Raw genomic sequence first — 18,369 nt, 5'->3', positions numbered from 1 at the left:
GCAAGCGGGGTGGCTGGCTTGTGGGATTTGCATGTGTCCACATGTGCCTAGTGGAGAAATAGATGATTTCCAACGTGATTTTGGGATCGTGTGCCACCTGTGGGGTCGGGAGAGATGTCCGTGCAGTGGGGATGCTGTCCTGGACCTGCCTGGCTTCCTGAGGAAGATCAAAGCGTGAATATTCATGGATTAATTTGCTTAATTCCTGCGTCCTGCAAGTAACGGTGGAACCGCCTGCCTCTCGGGCCCGTGGGCTCCTGCCGTTGCACCCCGGTGTCCGTAACGTGGCGAGGAAGCTGCTGGCGGATTACAGCCAGTGCTGGAAGCTGCCCTAATCGCATCGTAAACGCCTACGTGCGCTCACACGCACGCATGTACGGGGGGATTTTGGCCTGCTTGACACCTGTGGGACTGACCCTGCCTGCTCCAGCCGTACCCAGAGCGATGCCGGCAACGCGTGGAGCTGCCTGGTGTGTAAAAAGAAGCATTTACTCCTAAAAAGGATCCCATTCAGCGAGGGACCGGGGATCCCGTTCGGTGAGGAATGTGGGATTTGAGGATTGCCTTGGGATGACGACAGCCCCGAGATCGCTCCGGTGATAAATGACATCAAGGAGCTTTTCTGTGTAAGGAGTGTATGATTAGAGAGCGTGGATTTAACCAACAAAGCCAGGAAATTCCCGATTAAAGCTCGTGTTTCACTTGCTGTGCTTGGTTTGGGAGTTGGTGCCGTTAGGGACTTCGCCCCATCTTTAGGAATAATCCTCACAAGCGGCGGTTTTGAGGCGCCAGCGGAGAAAACGGGTTTGCTCATCTGTGCAATGCTGAAATTCCCTCTGCTGCTCTCAGGATGGCAACGCCGCTGTCAAGCAGCCTTACGTGGTTTTTCCCCTCTTACTCACGTGCCAGATTTCAGCTTAGGAGGAGTTTTTTCCAGCAGGTCATGCTCCTTGACAGTCGATTTCTCTTTTTTTCCACGATAACCCTTTAACTGCAGGATCCCGCTGAGCATTAGCCCGGTCCCGGCCTCGGCCGAGCGTGCTGCTCTCCATCTGTGCCGCGAGGAATGCAGTAAATCAGGATCTGAACGCGAGGCACAGCACACACCTACGTGTGGCTTTCTGGAGCTTAGGACCTGCTAAAAAGGAAGGTTTACAGCATGCACCTTCGCGCTGGCTGGTTTTGTTCCCTTCCGGGAAGGAGATCGGCTCTCGGAAGGATTTCTGGGGGGCTGCCTTTGGAAACCTTTCGGTGGAGACTTTGGGGGCAGCAGGGTCTTGCAGCCGGGGCTGCCCACTGACTCGCATTTCCCCTGTCGTGTCCTTGCTGTCTTTGCCAGGTGGATCTGAAGGGCTCTCAAAGCTGCGAAAGGCAAAGGAAGCTTTAGGAAACAGCCCCGCAGGTCTGCGGCACCGGGGCCGGTTAAAATCAAGCGCGGGAGAAACTGAGACGTTTCCCCTTCCTGGAGAGCTGGGCTGGGGCGTTCCTATTCCTCTGCAAGAAGAGGAGGTTGCCCTGTGTGCCTGAAAGGCTTTTGGGTTTTATTTTCTGTAGGCGACTTCTGCTAATTGCGGCGCTTCCTTGGCACCGTTGCGCGGCGCAGGGCTGCCTGCCCCTGGAGGGGTCGGGTGGTGCGGGCAGGTGGGCAGAGGTGAAAACCTTTCTGCCCCCCAAACAACCTCATTTCTCCTCCTGGGTGTTCCTCTGTGATTTTATGAAGGGGGGCTCCCCCGAGTCGCTTTGAAATGAGAATTATTCCTCCCCAAAGCTGCCGAGCCTTCATCATGCCTGCATCCACGGCATCTCTCCGGCTCTGCCCTACAGAGGGCGAAGCCCGGGGAGGCCAGCAGCAGTCCTACAGCACGGTTATTTGGGGTTATTTAGGGGGTGGGAGGCATTCCCCCCTCCTCTGGGGGCACCTGCCATCGGATAGTTCGCAGCCAGCTCCGAGGCTGCTTCCCCGGGTTAATTATTTTGTGCCCTGTAACGCGAGCCGCGTGCGGTGTTGCTCTCTCGTTCCTAGATTGAGGCCGAGGTGCTGATCCGGGCGCCGTCGACCCCAGCTGCCGGGAGGAATCCATGAGCACACGGCCTTGGCTATGGACATCGTCCTGTCGGATTTTGTTCGCTCAACGGGGGCAGAGCCGGGACTGGCCAGAGACCTGCTGGAAGGTAAATAAAGCCGGGGGTAAAAGCAGGGAGGAGGCTGCTGGGGGTGACGGGGCTCCAAAGAGGGGCAGGGAGGCTGCTGGAGGGACCCGCGGGGCTGGAGGTGTCGAAGCGGCGCCGTCAGCAGCGTGGTTGGTGAAATTCTGCCCCGGTTTCTCGTTACGCGTCCAGCGGCTAATGAATTTCACATGTTTGGAAGGAGAACGTGTCAAAGAGAGCCGCGATATCCCTCTGCTCATCCTCTGTTCGCTGCCAGCAGCGGTCCGGAACGGTGGAAAAACCTGGGGGTTTCTCCTGTGCCTTCTGCAGGATTGGAAGCACAGCACTAGGAGAAGGCTGCCTGTACTTTCCGAGCTGCAGAGGAGTAATTATATAGGCAAAACCGTGCTTTTACTGGTAGATCTTGTTCTGCTTGTGAAGGTGGTTTGATTATGCCCGTATAAATTGCTGTTTTGGTGGTATCTCTCCGTCCGCACCACGAGCGGCGTGCTGCCGAGCCGCTGACCTCTCCCAGCAGCGTCCCTTTGGAGCCACGTCCAGCACCCGTCATGGGACGCTCCCAAAAAACACGAAGATGCTGAGGAATCGCAGACAAGGCTCAAAAATCCATCGTCATCATCATCATCACCACCACCTGCGCTCAGTCCGTTCGCTTTTAAGCAGGCAAGGCAGCCCCCGGGAGGCTCAGCACCCCACGCGGGCAGCATTCCAGTGCTCTGCCTCCCTGCAGAACATTTGTGCTCGCCCTAAAACACAGCCTGATGTCAAATCTCTGTCCCCCAACCTGCACGAGATCGAGAACTTGCTCGTTAGCGGTCGTGTTGAGCGTAGAGGCTGGGGGTGATCTGTTTGGACACTGGGAGCTGCGGGAAGGGGGAGAGGAGAGAGGCTGCCAGGCCCGAATTTTGGGACCGGGAGCTTCCTTGCAAGCGTTGCCTTTGGGTTCATGTTGACAAAAGGCTGGTGAGTAAATATTGCTGTAATGCTGGAGGACAGAAACGTTGCATGTGAAGCAGAGAGGGCTATGCTTGGCAGTTAATTAACCAATATGCAATTAGACGACACAAGACCATGCTTGCTGTGATACCTCGGCTATAGAATCATCCTCTCGTCTTCGGAACAAAGGTGAGCCTGCGAGTTTGACTTCGCTGCAGAAGCTGCTGCAGGTTGCTGCTGAAGGACAAACTCCCACCTGTTTTTTGACCTCGTTTTGGGGGTGTTTCTGCCTCCCATCCCATTTCTTGTGTAGCTCAAGCCCAGGGCTTGCTCCTGAAGCATCCACACCATCTCCTCCTCTTGGTGCCGTGACAGCGAGGCACTCAAAGCCCTGAAATCATTGCTCTAATCCGTGTCTTCAGGCAGTTTGCTCCAGCTCAGGGCCAGCAGGTGGAGGATTCCTTTCCTCGCCCGGCTCCCGTGCTTTTAAGCCGTGCGCTGGCTGCAGGACTTCACCCGCTCAGCGTGCGGCCGCGGCGGCGCAGCGGAAGTCTGGCAAGCTGTGGCTTTTGTGGCGTGTTTATGGCTTCTGGTTTTAGGTTTCTTTGTTTCACGTCAGGATTTCTAATGGTATCTTTCAGAATTAACATTGAGGCTTGCAATGGAAAAAATTTAAAGCAGGTATTCCTCCAAATTTTCTCTCTCTCTCCCGCTCTGGCACACCGGTTGATTTATTCTGACAGTTGTTTTGCCTCGTTTTCACGATGCGCTGCTGAGCGCTGCTGTTTTTTCTGTAGTCTCTGTGGAATTGACAACTCCACGTGTGGAAATGAGGCGAGACAGATTTGTCTTTCCTTTTTTTTTTGGTGTGCCTTAGTAAGGTTGTAGTGTGCAGTCAAACAAAAGAGCTGTACGAAGTGAAGTAGTCAGATGTGAAGTTTGAGGGCGAGCTGAGGAACTTGTGAGCTGTGGTTTTCTGCTCGTGCTTGGAGTTTTGTGCACGTTTTGATGCTGATTCTTTGGTTTTCATTTAAAAAATAAGAAGGCTCAAAAGGTGAACCTTAAAATAACTTTCTACTTGGAGACAGTCACTAAACGTTGCGAATTACATCTCTCAAAAGGATTTAAATACTTGAAAAATGTATTTCCTTTTGGGAATTAGGCATAACGATTTCTTTTATTGTCTGTGAGCTATCACATAAACCAACTGACAGTTTATATCTCTCTTCTGTAGTGGAGTTACTATATATAAAGCTGGCTTGCTTTCTGCACTGTCTGCTAACTTGCAAATTTAAGAGCTTAGATTAACAGTGTTCATAAAAATCACAATTTTTGCAAATGTAAGCCATATGGTAGACTCTTTTTTTGCTATATATTCTTGCTTTTGGAAGACAGTGGCTTCTAAAAGGTCAATTTATTGCATACACGAGAGGCTCGAGTGTAGTACCATTTATTCTTCCAGCCCGCTGGGTAGTGTGAGCAGGAAGTGGAACTGCTCTCAGGATTCACCCGACTCCGCTAAGTTCAAGCTGAATAAGTTTTACTGAATAATTCATCTGCCTTGTAATGGCTTGAGCCTGCTGAAAAGTGTTGCAGCTACTGCCCAGCCTGGCTGGCACCTTGCTTGCTCTTTTATTTTGGGTGTCAGCTGGAAGAGAGGTGGGTGGCTGCCTCCTAAAAACCCCGGGCAGGCGCTGGAGAAGTTAGGAACCCTCAGCTGCTGAGGTCGTGCTTGCTCCAGCATTATCCTGCGATAACGTGGGGGAGCTGAGAGCTGTCGGCTGCTCGACTTGGTCAGCAAAGGAGCGACGTCGGCATCACGGCGGATTATCTTCACTGCAGCTTACGAAACAGCGCTCGGCGTGACCTGGAGCAAGGGGCTGCTTGCCTGGCACTGCTGGACATGGCACAGCCCGACCTTCCATTTTATGTTGACCCTGCCCTTCGTTTCGCAGCCAGAAGGCTAATTCGGGCAGAACCCAGGGTCTTGGGGGCTTTGTGGAGGTTTGGTGGACGTCCAGCCCCGGGAGCAGCAGCTCCCTCTGAGCTCAGCGCGCTCGAGGCACGCATAAGCCACCCCCCGTGGCACCGGTGGCAGCACACCCAACGTCTTCTGGGCACTTCATGTTGAGTTATATTTCTTTATATTTCTATATTTCAACCAGATCCTGGTTGAATACATTTTCAAATACATTTTCAAATCCAACGGGTAGATAAAGGGTTATTCTTAGCTTTTAGCGTGGGTGTTTAGGAGCTGACTTGATTTCTCTCCCGTGATGGTGACCGCTGGTGATTCCTCCCAATCCAGGTAAAAACTGGGACCTGAGCGCAGCCCTGAGCGACTTCGAACAGCTACGGCAGGTGCACGCGGGGAACCTACCGCCCTCCTTCAACGAAGGACGCAGCTACAAACCCCCCGAGAAGGAGGCAGCCCGCGCGGGGCGACCGCCGCTGCAGCGGCAGGATGACATCGTGCAAGGTAAGGGCGTCTCGCTGCCCCGTAGCCGAGTCCCAAAGCTGCTAGGGAGAGGTTTGGTCTTCTCCTGGTGGCCGAAATATTTGTCAGAGCAATTCAGCTTCTGGCGACCAAAAAACGCTAGCTGAAGGCAGCGATTTTAATAACAGCTTCTGCGGAGTTTGCTGCTTCTGCACCGTTCAGGTGGTTTTTTCATCTTCCTTTCCCTCTCAGAAAAACGTCTGTCTCGAGGCATTTCCCACGCCAGCTCTACCATCGTCTCTCTGGCCCGTTCCCACGTCTCCAGCAACGGCAGCAGCGAGCACCTGCTGGAGATGCCCATTTCCACCTTCCAGTTGCCTGACCTCACGGTGTACACCGAGGAGTTCCGCAGCTTCATCGAGCGAGACCTCATCGAGCAGTCGATGCTGGTGGCGCTGGAGCAGGCTGGTGAGCATTTACACCCCGAATTCTTATTTTTTTTTTGATGCTAATACAGCCAGTGGTGGCAATTTGCAGCGGCACCGACTGGAGTGTGCTGGCACACAAGCCTTAGGCGGTGGAGAACCAAGCAAGGGCGCGTATCTGTGCTAGATATTATTTCATCCCTTTTTATAGCGTGGTGCAAGAGTTGAGCAAGAGGCTGCTTCGCTTCGCCTGCAGACACCAAATGTAAATTGTGTGAGCCTGTCGTCATCGCTCATGCAGCTGAATGGTAATGCTCAGGAAAAAAAAAAAAGCTGCATTATCTCACCACCTAAGCTTCCCCGTGCCCTGCGCTATCCCAGCGGCTTTACTGTGAGAAACTGGGGGGGGGGAGAAATCATTGCATAACACCACCAGCAGCTAATCATCACGGACAAATATCAGCCGTGATTACAGACGTTTCAGATCGATGATGCATTTTACACGCTTGCTGCTTCAATGCAGGGAAACTCGTCGGCTGGCTTTGTGTGTGTGCCCGGAGAGGAACCACGTCGGGAGCGCAGACGGGTTTGTTTTCCAACAAGCTGGTTTCCTCCTGAATAGTTGCTAGGTGATCTGTAAATAAGATTGAGCTGGTGAATGAAGGGGACCTCCGTGCTGGCGGGGAACAACCTAATCCGTGTTACCAGGACGGCGTGCAGTTGGGACAGGGTGGGGAAAGAGGCAAACCAGGCGAGATCTGGGGAGCCCTTGCACCTCTCCTTTATTTCTGTCAGCAGGCCACACACCTAGAAAACTGTTCCTTCAAGGAGAACGTGCGTTCTTCATGTCAAATTTTAGTCCCATCCCGCTCAAGTGTTCCTGTAATAAATATTCTCATGTTTTGGGAATGAACACTTGATCCAAGCGATCTCCTTACAGCGGCGTTGCTCTTCGTTGACTGTCAAGCTGTCGTGTCTAATGCAAATTCAAATGCACTTATCTGCATCTCTGCATCCAAGCAGGGCCCGGGCTGGGCATTGGATTGCTGCATTTCAGCACAAACTCTGGCCCAGAGAACTCCGGTGCTTTCAGGCAGTTAGCATCTAGTTGGCATCTAGTTTTCAGCACAGATCTCTCAAGCTGTAATTCACCCGAATCCTTTCTGTGAACACAAAACACGTTGGAGGCATGTCTGTGACCCCAGAGGAGGAGGCACGAGCTGTCAGCAGGGCAGGCAAGAGATTCCTGTGGCCTCAGAGGGAGCTGGATGAGGCCTCTTGGCTGTGCTTTTTCATCCGAGTGCTGGCGACACTTCCCAGTGTTAATGTTTAGTAATTGATTTTTTTGAAAGCGCCATCTGAAGGCAAAGTGTGCCTGCGTTATGTATGTGGGTTCGTTTATAAATGAATGTTTATCTTTACCAAAGGGCTGCGCTGCACATACGAAATCTTCCAGGCTTGATTTGAAGTCGGGTTTTGTGCACTGTGCAGTGCTCTGCACCGATATCCTTTATTAATTTAGTACGCCCTGTCCTTAGGGGATTAAGCAGATATTTTATAGACCAATAAACGCGAAGATAACTCTTCGTGCTCTATCCAGAGCTCCCTTTACGCCAATGTGGCAGAGCAAGCACGCTTTCAAGTGGCTGTAAATCGTAACTCCGTCCTCTGGGGAAGCTGTTAACGTGCTCAGCGTTCTACGAAAAGGCCTTGGTGGAGCTGAAAATTTGGCCCTCGCTCCAACCTCAGCGCTTTTTGTTCGAGCCCTGCATGGTTCAAGCCTTGCCCCGTGTTCTGCAGGTGAAGTGTTTTCCTCGCCGCGCACCCGGGGAAGCAGCAGGCAGCGCCTTGCCCTGGGCTGTCCTAAAAATCAGCAAGAGTTGGAAGAAACTCCAGGCTGAGTTGCTGAGCCTTTGCTCCAAGGTCGGGCTTTCTGCCTGGGGTCAGGGAAGCAACTCCAAGCGCTTCTCCAAAATTCCCCCAGCGCATTGGCAAGGAGACTTCTCCTTCGCTCTTCGGGCTGATGCTGCAGTAAACATCTGTAGGTGGACTGTTAAAAACTGCTGAGTGAAGGGTTCGGCTCCTCTCCTCCCCGCCTGCTTGCTTCACTGCCGGAACGGTGGCAGAGGACTGGCGAGAGCAGGTTCCTCGTTCCTGGAATGCAAATCCCCTGCGTCTTGGAGCGAGCCATCAAAGCCACCAGCGCACGTCCGTCCCTTGGGAATGTATCACCCGGCTCCTGAGGAGCTTCTCAGCTGGGTTTAGCCCGTGCGTGGTCACAGGCACGTGTGTGCACATCCCCCCCTCTGCCTTACGCACTAGCGTCCCACTTGCAAAAGCTCCTGCAAATATTTTAGCCCGTCAGTCACTGGCCAGCCTGGCTTCCCCGACAGGAGAGACGAGCTCACGGCTGGGGCCACCTGGCTCTGAAAGGCAGCTGAAGTTCTCTTCCTTCGCACAGCTGGTCGTAACACACCGCAAACCTTCACTTCTTGTCCCTCCTGACCCGTGGAAGAGGCTCAGCATTGAGGGAGAAAACAGCTGGGGATGGGTCAACGCGTTAGGAGCAGCTCTTGTTGCTGCCAGATCCCGAAACAAAGGGTTTTTTCCTGCAGGTTTCATTTAAAGGAAAATTCGGATCAATTAGAAGAGGGAGGTTACGGGTGTATTATCAAACTTCAGATGCGATAAAGCAGCTTGCCATTTCCAGCTTCTCTTCTCCTTTTTTTTTTTAACCAATAACCTAGTCCCAGGTCGTGGCCCTGCTCCTTCATCTCCAGCTTCAGCAAGGGAAGAAAAATCTGCAGCAGCCTCCCAAGCACGGCGGCGGGCGGTGGCGTCAGCCCGGGGAGCCCGAGGACAGCTCATCGCGGGAACGCTACCTCCGTCACGCAGGGAGCACGGCCGTGTCAGCACAGCTCCGGAGTCCCTGGGTAGCCCCAGGGAAGCCGTTTGGTTTCTCCGTGAGTCAGGGCTGGGCGCAGGGCGAGGAGGAGCATCGGGGCTGCTCCTTCCTCTTGGCGTGCCCCATTTCCGTGGTTCCTGTTGGAAGCACGTGCGGCGTTCCACAAAGCGGCGTTTGCGCACAGGTTCCTGGTCACTGCTGGAGCAAAGAAATGTTCTCCCCGTGCCACGAAACGTCCTAAAACATCCCAAAACCACCTGTGTGGCGGGGCTGCATCCCGTGGGAGCGGTGGTCCTGGTGTCCCCTGCAGAGGGGAGCTCCTGATCCTGGCTTCAGACGCGCAGAAAAGCTGTCGCTGACCTCCCGGGCTTCAATTCTGGAGCTGTGTCAGCTCTCGGCAGGGCTTTTCTGCCAGCCAGCGGGGACAGCGGGGTGACAGCCTGGAGCTGAAAAGCAAAAGGGCAAGCGAGAGGCAGCCGGGAGCTGGGGACGCTGCTGCGAGCGAGCTGGAAGCCAGCAACAGCAAACTGCTTGGCGCTCGTCTGCGTTTGTCCTGCTCCTTGCAGCAGCATTTCTCGTGCTGCCGCGGAAGCGCTGATGGCAGGAAGATCCATTGTGCTCCCAAACAAAATTGTTTTCCCTTCTGCCTGCACGCAGAGCTGCCCGGCCCCGCCACTCAGAGCTGCGTGCAGAGAAATTGGGCGTTTTAAACACTCGTAGGGGGCCTCGTGGCCTTTTTACTGCCTGGACACAAGCGAAACGCCTGGGGAGCGGCGACGTCCCCGAGCTCCGCGGTTGAGTCCGGAAAAAGAGCAGCAAAAATCCTCCAGGAAAAAAACGTGCAGGGGATCAGAAAGCTCGGCGCTGAGTGCTGTAGCCCCGCGTTTTTGTTTAGCTGTTGGGAGATGCTGGTTTTGCTTCTCGCTCTGCTCGCCTGGCGCCGCGCCACTTGGCGCGGGTTTGCGCCTCGGCCGTGCCAGGAGCTGTGCCGAGCGAGCCCAGCCCGCTTCTCTGAGCGGAGCTATTGTCTCCGGGCTGTGCACTGAACCCTTTTTTCAACTCCAGCAGGTTCCTTCCCTGATGCCGGGATGAGAAATTAGCAGCATCACGCTGCAGTTAGCCCTGCCTGCTGTGTTTTCCTGCCTTTATCTCCCGGCGGTGTTGGAAAGCAGCTTTCTGTCAGTGCCCCCGCTTCTGCTGCACAATTTCGATAAATCCTCTGCTCCCGTGAGAGCCGGGGTGGCTGCCAGGGGCCGTGCTCAGGAACAGGGATATTTGTTAGAAATATACGGCTGGGCGAGGTGCAGCCTGGCTGGAGTTGTGAGCCTGAGGTGGTAATTTCGTGCAGTTTTGTTTCCTGGATAAATGTTTAACTTCTAGCGTTGAGTTTAACTGTAGTGGGTTTGTTAATTTTTCCGAGCTTCTATTTTTAGACGGTCTGAAAACCTTCTCTCTTGACTCGTAGTAATTCAAGTGCCTGGTATTACCCAAAAGTTGCTATTTTTAAACCCGGTAAAGCGCCGTCAGTTTGCATTTTTGTTGGTGAAGCTGCTTGGCTCAGCAAAAGTTCCTGACAATTGTACCGAAACCAGTGAGCAGGGAAAAAATGACCGATGCTTTCAATAGGAGGGATCTGGTTGCTAAAAGCAACCCCAAGCAGCCTCGTTATTAGTTGGAGAAACTGGAAAAGTTGTTGGGCACCGTTTGGGACCGGCGCCCTGGATGTGTCCTCAGCAGGATGTTTGTTTTTTGGGGTTGGGGGGAACTGGATAGAAGGAGAATGCTGCTCTGGGTTAAAGCCCTGGCTGGATTTGCTCCTGTTTTCAGCTTTCTCTCTAATTTGTGTGACCTTAAGTAAGGATTTTGCGTTTTCCTGCCTGTCCTTGCAGCCCGGCCACCTCCCCAAGTCCCCACACTCTGCCCTTTTTGGTGCATTTCCGTGGCTCCTTTCTTCCAGGCACAGACCGGGCACGCAGCTTGCATCTGCGGGTGTCCCCATCGCAAACCAAGCCGGCTGCACTCCTCATCTTTCTTTATTTTTTTTCCCTTTCTTTTTGAGCAGATGAACCCAACGGCCCCGCGGCGCGTTAACGGGCCCCGTTTTCACACTCTCCGCTATCTCCCCAGGTCGCCTGAACTGGTGGGCGAACGTGGACCCCAGCTGCCAGCGGCTGCTCCCCCTGGCCACCACGGGTGACGGGAACTGCCTGCTGCACGCCGCCTCCCTGGGTAAGAGCCTTGTAGGGTGCAGGACTGGAAAAATAGCCAAGTGGTTCCCTCCGGCCCTGGTAAGGAGCTCGTTCACACCGCAGAGTGGCCCCGCAGAGTGGGGAAGTTTCCAGGACCTGGGTTTGCCTCCTGTGACTTCACCTTGTCGAACATGACAACCTTTTGGGAGGTTTCTAGACTTCTAAATCACCCGGGTTGGGCATTTCCTTCGTGTGGCCGGCTCTGCTCAGACGCAGCAAAACCACAGCCTTGTTTCACCTGGTCTAAATTTGCCCTCGACACATCAGCCCGGCGGAAAGCACCGTGTGATTTCATGAACAAATATTTTGCTTCATCTGGGACATTCCTTAGAGCTGAAGGCAGCAGCTGCCGCTTTTAGCCGCGTAAAAACTCGTTGCGGGTGGGAAAGGCAGGCTTTGGACAGGGGGCTGGGGGCTGTTGATTTTTTTCCTCGGTTTGGCCCTGCTCACCTCACATTTCTCTGCCCTTGTTTCCCAATTTACCACTTCCCTTGGTTTTGTGGCAGGTTGTAGGAGTTCAGCCATGAGATAGCAGAAGAAGATGGGGAAACGCCAGCTCTCGCTAATCCTCTGCTGCTTTTTCCTCCCCCCCCCCCCCTCTCTGTGCAGGTATGTGGGGTTTCCACGATAGAGATCTCATGCTTCGCAAATCCCTTTATACCTTAATGGATAAAGGTGTGGAAAGGGAAGCCCTGAAGCGGAGGTGGCGCTGGCAGCAAACGCAGCAGAACAAGGAGGTAGGAACTGAACGCGGTCCTAGGAGCAGAGGGGAAAATCCTGAGAAAACATCCCATAGGGAGGAAAAACAAACAAAAAAAAAAGGTCTTGAATTTTAGGCAAGTTTGTGGCTTGCAGTACTCGGCCATGCCGTGATGAGAAATATCCTCCCCTCTAAATTATGGCTGTGAAGCTTTGGTGAAATGCTCTTTATTACAAGGGAGGAAAATCCCTTTATTGGCTCAGTGTTACGTCCACTGCTGATGGAAAACAAACGTCACCGCTCCCCGAAGATCCAGCCTCGTCCAGGCTGCGAGGGTGTTGCTGGCAGTGCCAGGGCACGATCGCTGCTGTGTTTTTAGGAGAGAAGAAGAGCTGTCGTGTAGGTCTCTCCTGCGATAAGATCACAAAGCTGCGCCTCTGTCGAGGCGTGGAGCAGCCTCCGCCACTAAAAAAGGAAACGGCGAGCTCGCCACATGAAAGGCTCCTCAAAGCTGCGACGTGCTCCCCCCCGACAGCAGGGCCGGGGCTTTGTCAAGGCGGAAAGTTACCAGATGTCCCCAAATCGCGCCGTGGTGTTGTGAGCAGAGTAAACTTTTTTGTTTCCACCTGACACTGAAGGATGGTGTTTACTTTCCAACTTCCTTTTTATTTTTGGAAGGGCACGGAGATTAGCATCTCGACAGGCTGAAAAAAAAAAAAAAAAAAGAGCTACTTCCCTGTTTGAAACAAAGTCGTCGATAAATAATTGGAGGTTTGGCTGCTATTAAAAGCACGCTTTTGTTGCATCTCCTTAAACTGCGTGCTCAGGGCTATCTCCAGAACTAGCCACCAGCAATGCACTGGGACTTGCAGACCTTAAAGGGCTTGAAAATACTCGGCGTGCGGGCTCATTTGTGTCCTTCCCTTCTAATAACCCTCGGCAGAAGCTTCTCGGAGGCAGGCGGGTGTAGGTGGTGCCTGCAGTCAGGTGCAGCAGTCCAGCTTCAGCCGGTGTGGCAGGTACTGTGTAAGGGGTTGGCTGGAAGTCGGGGATTAGGAGCTCTTCCTTTCCAAATAAATTTGGAAAGAGGCAGCCCAGGGTGATGGAAGCTGCTCCGGCTTGCCTAACCCACTCTGGGTACAATTCTCCTCCCTCTCTTTGCTTTACGCTCAGATCGATGATGAAAGAAGTCCCACTGGAGGCTTAACCAGGAGCAGGGAAACTTAATTAATGCCTTGCTGAACGAGCAGGGAGCCGGCTGGGCTGTCAGCTGCTTCTGGTTCGTGGCTTGAAGGCTTTCTTGGCAGCTTCGAGGGCTGAGGATGTTGTGTTTGGATGCTGGAGCCCAGGAAGAGAGGAGGAGGGCAGGGCTGCCTGCTCTTCCTCGTGCCAGTTTCAGCAGCTTGCCTCATGGCCTTAACACTGCAGGCTCAAGTGTAGCTTTGTGTTTTAAGGTATTTCTCCCCTCGTTTGGGATTAATAAGGCTTAACGAGCCCTTTAACTCCTTGGGACCGTATTGGAAAGCTTCTCCATCGAGCAGAAGAGCAGCTTTTCGAGGAAAGGGCCGTGCTTTGCAGGGGCTTCCCTTGCGCTGATTTTGGGGGTCTCGTGGTACACGTGGTGCGACTGCAGAGTTGATGTTTGCATGCTCAGGAAATGTGAGTAAAACCTCGGTTTGAGTGCATGGACAAACAAGAAAGGACTGAAGGGATAAACAACTCAGCTTGACTGCAGGTCAGAAAAGAATCTGCAGTGGCAGAAAAAATCCATCCCACTCTTATAATTAGCCATCGGGTCTTGCCTGTGCTATGGGCCCTGTGCCTCTTTGGAGAGCTAAAAAAGGATCAAGTGTGTTAAAATACCTCAGCGAGCCTTGTGTTGGATCCTTCTGGGCGTTACGGTGCCTTTCTTTTGTTTTCATAGCTCAGTAAGGAGGGAAAATAACTTCTAAAGGCAAACTTTAGCTGGTCCTGTCCTCATCCTCCCACTGGTGCTTGGCTGTAGGTTATGTCAGCTGTAATACTGGAGCAGTTAGAGTAAGAGGAAAGCTTTCCTCTCGTTTTGGGGGTTGAAATGTTTATTTCCACCCCACCAGGCTGAAAACTCTTCATTTTAGGCAGATTATCTCCCTGCTGGCTTGAAACTGCTGACTGGGAAATGTGTGCTTTTTTTTCACAGAATCAGAGAATGTGAGGGCTGTGTGCTTTTTTTTTTTTCACAGAATCACAGAATATTAGGGGTTGGGAGGGGCCCTGGAAGATCCCCCAGCCCAGTCCCCTACTCCATTCCCTTCTCCGAGTCATCGATGAATACATTGAGCAGCGCTCGTACCAGTACCAACCCTCTGGCTTCTTTCCTTCAGCCAACTCACAGCCCACCTCCCACCCTGATTGTCCAGACCACCCTCCCTCAGTTTAGCTTTTTTTTTTGCGTAAAATATTGATTGTTTTTGCATAAATCCATAGAGAGATGTTGTGGCTGCGTGTACAAAGCATTGCTACAGAAATTGGGGGGAAAAAAACTCACGTTGAGGACTCTGTTCTGTCTTTCCTTTCCCAGTCTGGTCTGGTTTACACCGAAGAGGAGTGGCAGAAGGAGTGGAACGAGCTGATCAAGCTGGCCTCCAGCGAGCCCCGCGTGCACTACGGCACCAACGGAGGCAACTGTGGGGGGTACGTGGAGCAAAGTGGCTGGGAGGCTTTCCAGCCTTCTGGCTGGGGTGTCCAGGGCTTAGGTGGCCATAATGAACATGGGACAGGGGAAAAAAAACAAAGGGAATATCTTCCTTAAACGTACAGCTTGGAATAATTTTCCCGAGGGCAGGTCCAGGGACCTGGCTGGGAGCAGAGGAGGGATTTGCTGCTTTGGTCCCGCTTGTATGGGAGGGTTTTAAGGGGAGGGTTGAAGGATTGTGAAAAACAATGAAAACATCCATTAAAATGTTATGGAAAGCCATCTCTCTAAATGCTGCCTGACCCCTTTTGTGGGGTAAAAGCTCTTTTTCCAGAATTGAACAAAAACCTAATCTTTTCTCACGTTTCATCATGTTGTTGGCTCCAAAATGAGGGCGATAAACAAAAGCTGAGAATTTCTGCAGTGTTCTCTCTCCCTCGGTGTTTCAAGGGCACTTTATCGCTGCAGCTATCCCAAACAAACACAACTTTTGAGGCTCTTTAGATAAGAGCCTCCAAGAAGTGCCAAGCAGCAATGTGGTATTTCCTGGAAACAAACCCTTGCCTCAGAATAGGACATTTTTTGGATCTGTCTCTGGGTCTAAAATACGAAATTAGAGGAAAGATGAAACTTTATGCCATTAATATGATCCAAGTCCGTGCTGTTGCCTGTAAAGAACGCTTCCTGTCTTTAAAAGCAGTGATTAACTGCACAGAGGATGAAAATTGATTTATTTCTTGTTTCCCAGTGTTGAAAGCTCCGAGGAACCTGTGTACGAGAGCCTGGAGGAGTTTCACGTCTTTGTCCTGGCCCACGTGCTGAAGAGACCCATAGTAGTGGTGGCAGACACGATGCTGCGGGACTCGGGGGGAGAAGGTAAGAATTGCACTCGTTTGTCTTTATTAATTGTGCATGCTCAGGCTGTTTATTGCCCGTACACTGCTGCCACAGGCTCTTTCTGCTCCGTGGAGCCTGATTTTCAGCTGTCGATGAGCATGGGGCTGGGTGTGACTGTGCTGGAGGCTATGAGCCACAGAGCTGAGCATCACCGGCTGATCTGCTGCCTTTTCACACTGACTTCTCATCTTCTTGTGCCCCTACGCGTGTGTACAGATGGGAAATTCCGTTCCCTGCATGTAGTATTTTCCACTAGCAGACTTAATTTCCTGTCAGAAAAGATTCATCAATTACCATCACTCTGTGTGCAAATTTAAGTTGTTTTTTTGTGTGTGTGTGTGTGTGGAGGAGGGCTTTTGTAGAACCTACAGATTCATCCTGCAACTGTGTTCCTCCTGGTATAAAACGGATGTCTGGTTGGAGTTTGTTTTTGTTTTGTTTTTCTTTTTTTGCCCCTCAAGTTGATAGCTGATTGCAGGTAAAACCTAGAAGTGAAACAGCCTGTCCTGGAGCAGTTTCAGGATAAACAAGTCTTAACTCTTCGACCTATTATGAAAACTAACCAGCTCGATTTCTTTCCAGCCTTTGCCCCTATTCCCTTTGGAGGCATCTATCTTCCCCTGGAAGTTCCAGCCAACAAATGCCATCGCTCCCCTCTGGTTCTGGCGTACGACCAAGCCCATTTCTCTGCCCTGGTATCCATGGAGCAGAAGGAACCCACGAAAGATCAAGGTAGGTGATGAACAAACCCAATGATTTACGTCCCGAGCCTGGCAGTCACAGCAGCCCTTGTGCACGCTTCGGTGCGCCACCGGCAGAACCGACACCGTTTTTGGGGATCGCCCCGAGCTCGGCTGCTGATGCTGTGAAAAGTTGCCTTCTCATGGGGTTTAGACAGGCTGGAGGAAGAGGGTGACGTGAAGAAAGCTTAATTTATGTGGGGAGCATGCTGGAGATCGACGTCAGGCTTCTGTGTCAACTGCAGTTCGGGCGACTGATGGGAGACGCGGCGCAGAAGTGACAGGCGCTGTCGCCTGGGCGCAGCGTGCCAAACCTCGTCAATTCGGGCAGTAAGTGGGCTTTCTGTTCTCCTCCTCCCGCAGCTGTGATCCCCCTGACAGACTCCGAGCATAAGCTGCTCCCCGTGCACTTCGCCGTGGATCCCGGGAAGGATTGGCAGTGGGGGAAAGACGACAGTGACAACGTCAAGCTGGCCAGGTCGGTTGTCTGCACGCCGGAGCGGTCGCAGCCGCGCGGTTCGGTCTTTATCCCCAGCTGCTCACGAGCACTGGGGGGTTTCTTGTGTCTGGGTTGAAATTGTGCTGGGGTATGAACCTGTTCAGTGCAGACAGAGCAGCTTTTTCTTTTTTTTTTCCTTTTTTTTCTGAGGTCCTGAGTGTTTTGATATATTTTGGGAAGGGTGGTGACATCTTACCGGCTTCGATAAGGAGGGTCAGGGATTGTAGCCTGTGTTCTCCGGCACAAAAAGGTGCATTTTTCCCTTCCTGCATCCTCAGAGAGAACAAATACCTTTGCCCATGAGCCCCAGGAGCTGGAGGGCTGCTTGCAGGCAGACACCCGTCCTGGTTTGGGCTCAGACCACGGGCGAGCTGCAGCACGGTTTGGTAGCAGCGAGTTTCCTGTTATTGAGCCAGGAGTCACCAACAGTGGGCGTCGTGGTCGGAGAGCTGGAAGCATGACTTGGCCATCATATGACTTCGGGTTAGGAAACGTAAAAACCTCCAAGATCAGCACGTTTATTAAAGCTCAGGGCAGGTTTTAGCGACACGGTATTGCGCGGTACAGATACTGCGTTTTGAGTTTGTTTTTTTTAAAACTGATAGGAAATACTGTGTGTTTTTGATGGAAACAAAATGACAAGTGGAAATTGTTGAGAAAACATCTTTGCTTTTTTTTCTGAAGTTGTTTTTGTGGAGAGGAAAATCATTTTGAAACTAGCTCTGTTTAGATCTGTGACATCTGCTTTTTTGTTACTCGTCTCGTGTACCTGTAAGATTATTTGCCAGGTTGGTATTAATTTGTAGCAAACCCGATTCTGACATACAGGAATCTTCTTACTTATTCATTTCCTTTTTAATTAAAAGGCTTCAAAAACGTTACCTTTTGTATTGCTGCTGCCTTGATGGTTTTTACCTGTTAAAACATGCGTTTTAAACATAAATACAACGGGCAAATGCCTTGGTAAAGACTTGACTCTGACTTCTTGTGCTTGTTTCAAATTTTAGTGTGACGCTATCGTTGGAAGCCAAGCTGCACTTGCTGCACAGCTACATGAATGTTAAATGGATCACGCTGCCTTGTGACACGCAGGTAAGGAGAGGAGGGGGGGTTTCTTTAATTATTTAAGCCCCCCTTCTGCAGGGCCCGGCGGGAGCGAAGTCGTCATCTGCGCAGCCCTCCTTCACGTGAGGTTGTCTGTGCTTCCATTGGAAAAGGCAGCAAGCGCAGCTCCGAGCAGACAAACAACTCGTGTTTTTGTGCCTGCGCGTTTCTCTCGAGCTTTTCCTGCCTGTTTTTGTCCTTCCTGCAAAGCTGAAGCTCAGCCCTCGCACGTCCTGCTGAGCGGCGCAGCCTGCTGTGTAGGTGTCTGGCAGCGAGGCCGGCTGCTGCCTATTCCAAGACAAACACAAACTGTTGGTTTGTGGCCACCAGAAGCTGACTTGCGGCTTGACTGTAATTTTCCTGGGACCTTTCGTTGTCGGGACTGACTCGTGGAGCTCTGGGAACTTCTGCCTGCTTCCAACATCCCTGTGGCAGCAGCCTTAGCAGTGTCACCGGGCTGCCAGGCGTGAAGGATTTCTTTGTTTGTTAGCTTTTTATTGCTTGTGTTGCTTTTTTCTCCTCCTCTCTTTGGAGAAAACTCCCCAAACTTACACGTGAGCTGTTCTGATCTGTCTGAAAGCAGCACACGGCCAGGGCGTGTGCTGAATTCTGCGGGTCGCTCTTTGGCTGCAGC

General features: G+C 52.1%; 1 protein-coding gene across 2 annotated transcripts in view; it reads left to right on the top strand.

Annotated features, from left to right (window-relative positions):
• OTUD7B (OTU deubiquitinase 7B) overlaps positions 1-18,369 on the top strand; it is a 33,488-nt gene that overhangs the window by 10,057 nt on the left and 5,062 nt on the right. For both annotated transcript variants that reach the window (XM_027444479.3, XM_072027882.1), the window contains exons 2-11: positions 2,024-2,172; positions 5,414-5,584; positions 5,795-6,010; positions 11,000-11,101; positions 11,731-11,858; positions 14,382-14,494; positions 15,244-15,371; positions 15,975-16,124; positions 16,496-16,610; positions 17,639-17,723. In XM_027444479.3, the coding sequence (XP_027300280.2) occupies positions 2,100-2,172; positions 5,414-5,584; positions 5,795-6,010; positions 11,000-11,101; positions 11,731-11,858; positions 14,382-14,494; positions 15,244-15,371; positions 15,975-16,124; positions 16,496-16,610; positions 17,639-17,723 (1,281 nt within the window). In that variant the 5' untranslated portion in view covers positions 2,024-2,099. The remainder of the gene's footprint in view (positions 1-2,023; positions 2,173-5,413; positions 5,585-5,794; positions 6,011-10,999; positions 11,102-11,730; positions 11,859-14,381; positions 14,495-15,243; positions 15,372-15,974; positions 16,125-16,495; positions 16,611-17,638; positions 17,724-18,369) is intronic.

This window comes from Anas platyrhynchos, chromosome 26 (assembly GCF_047663525.1).
Source record: "Anas platyrhynchos isolate ZD024472 breed Pekin duck chromosome 26, IASCAAS_PekinDuck_T2T, whole genome shotgun sequence".
NCBI classification, from domain to species: domain Eukaryota; kingdom Metazoa; phylum Chordata; class Aves; order Anseriformes; family Anatidae; genus Anas; species Anas platyrhynchos.
This window is presented reverse-complemented; position numbering and strand designations above follow the sequence as displayed.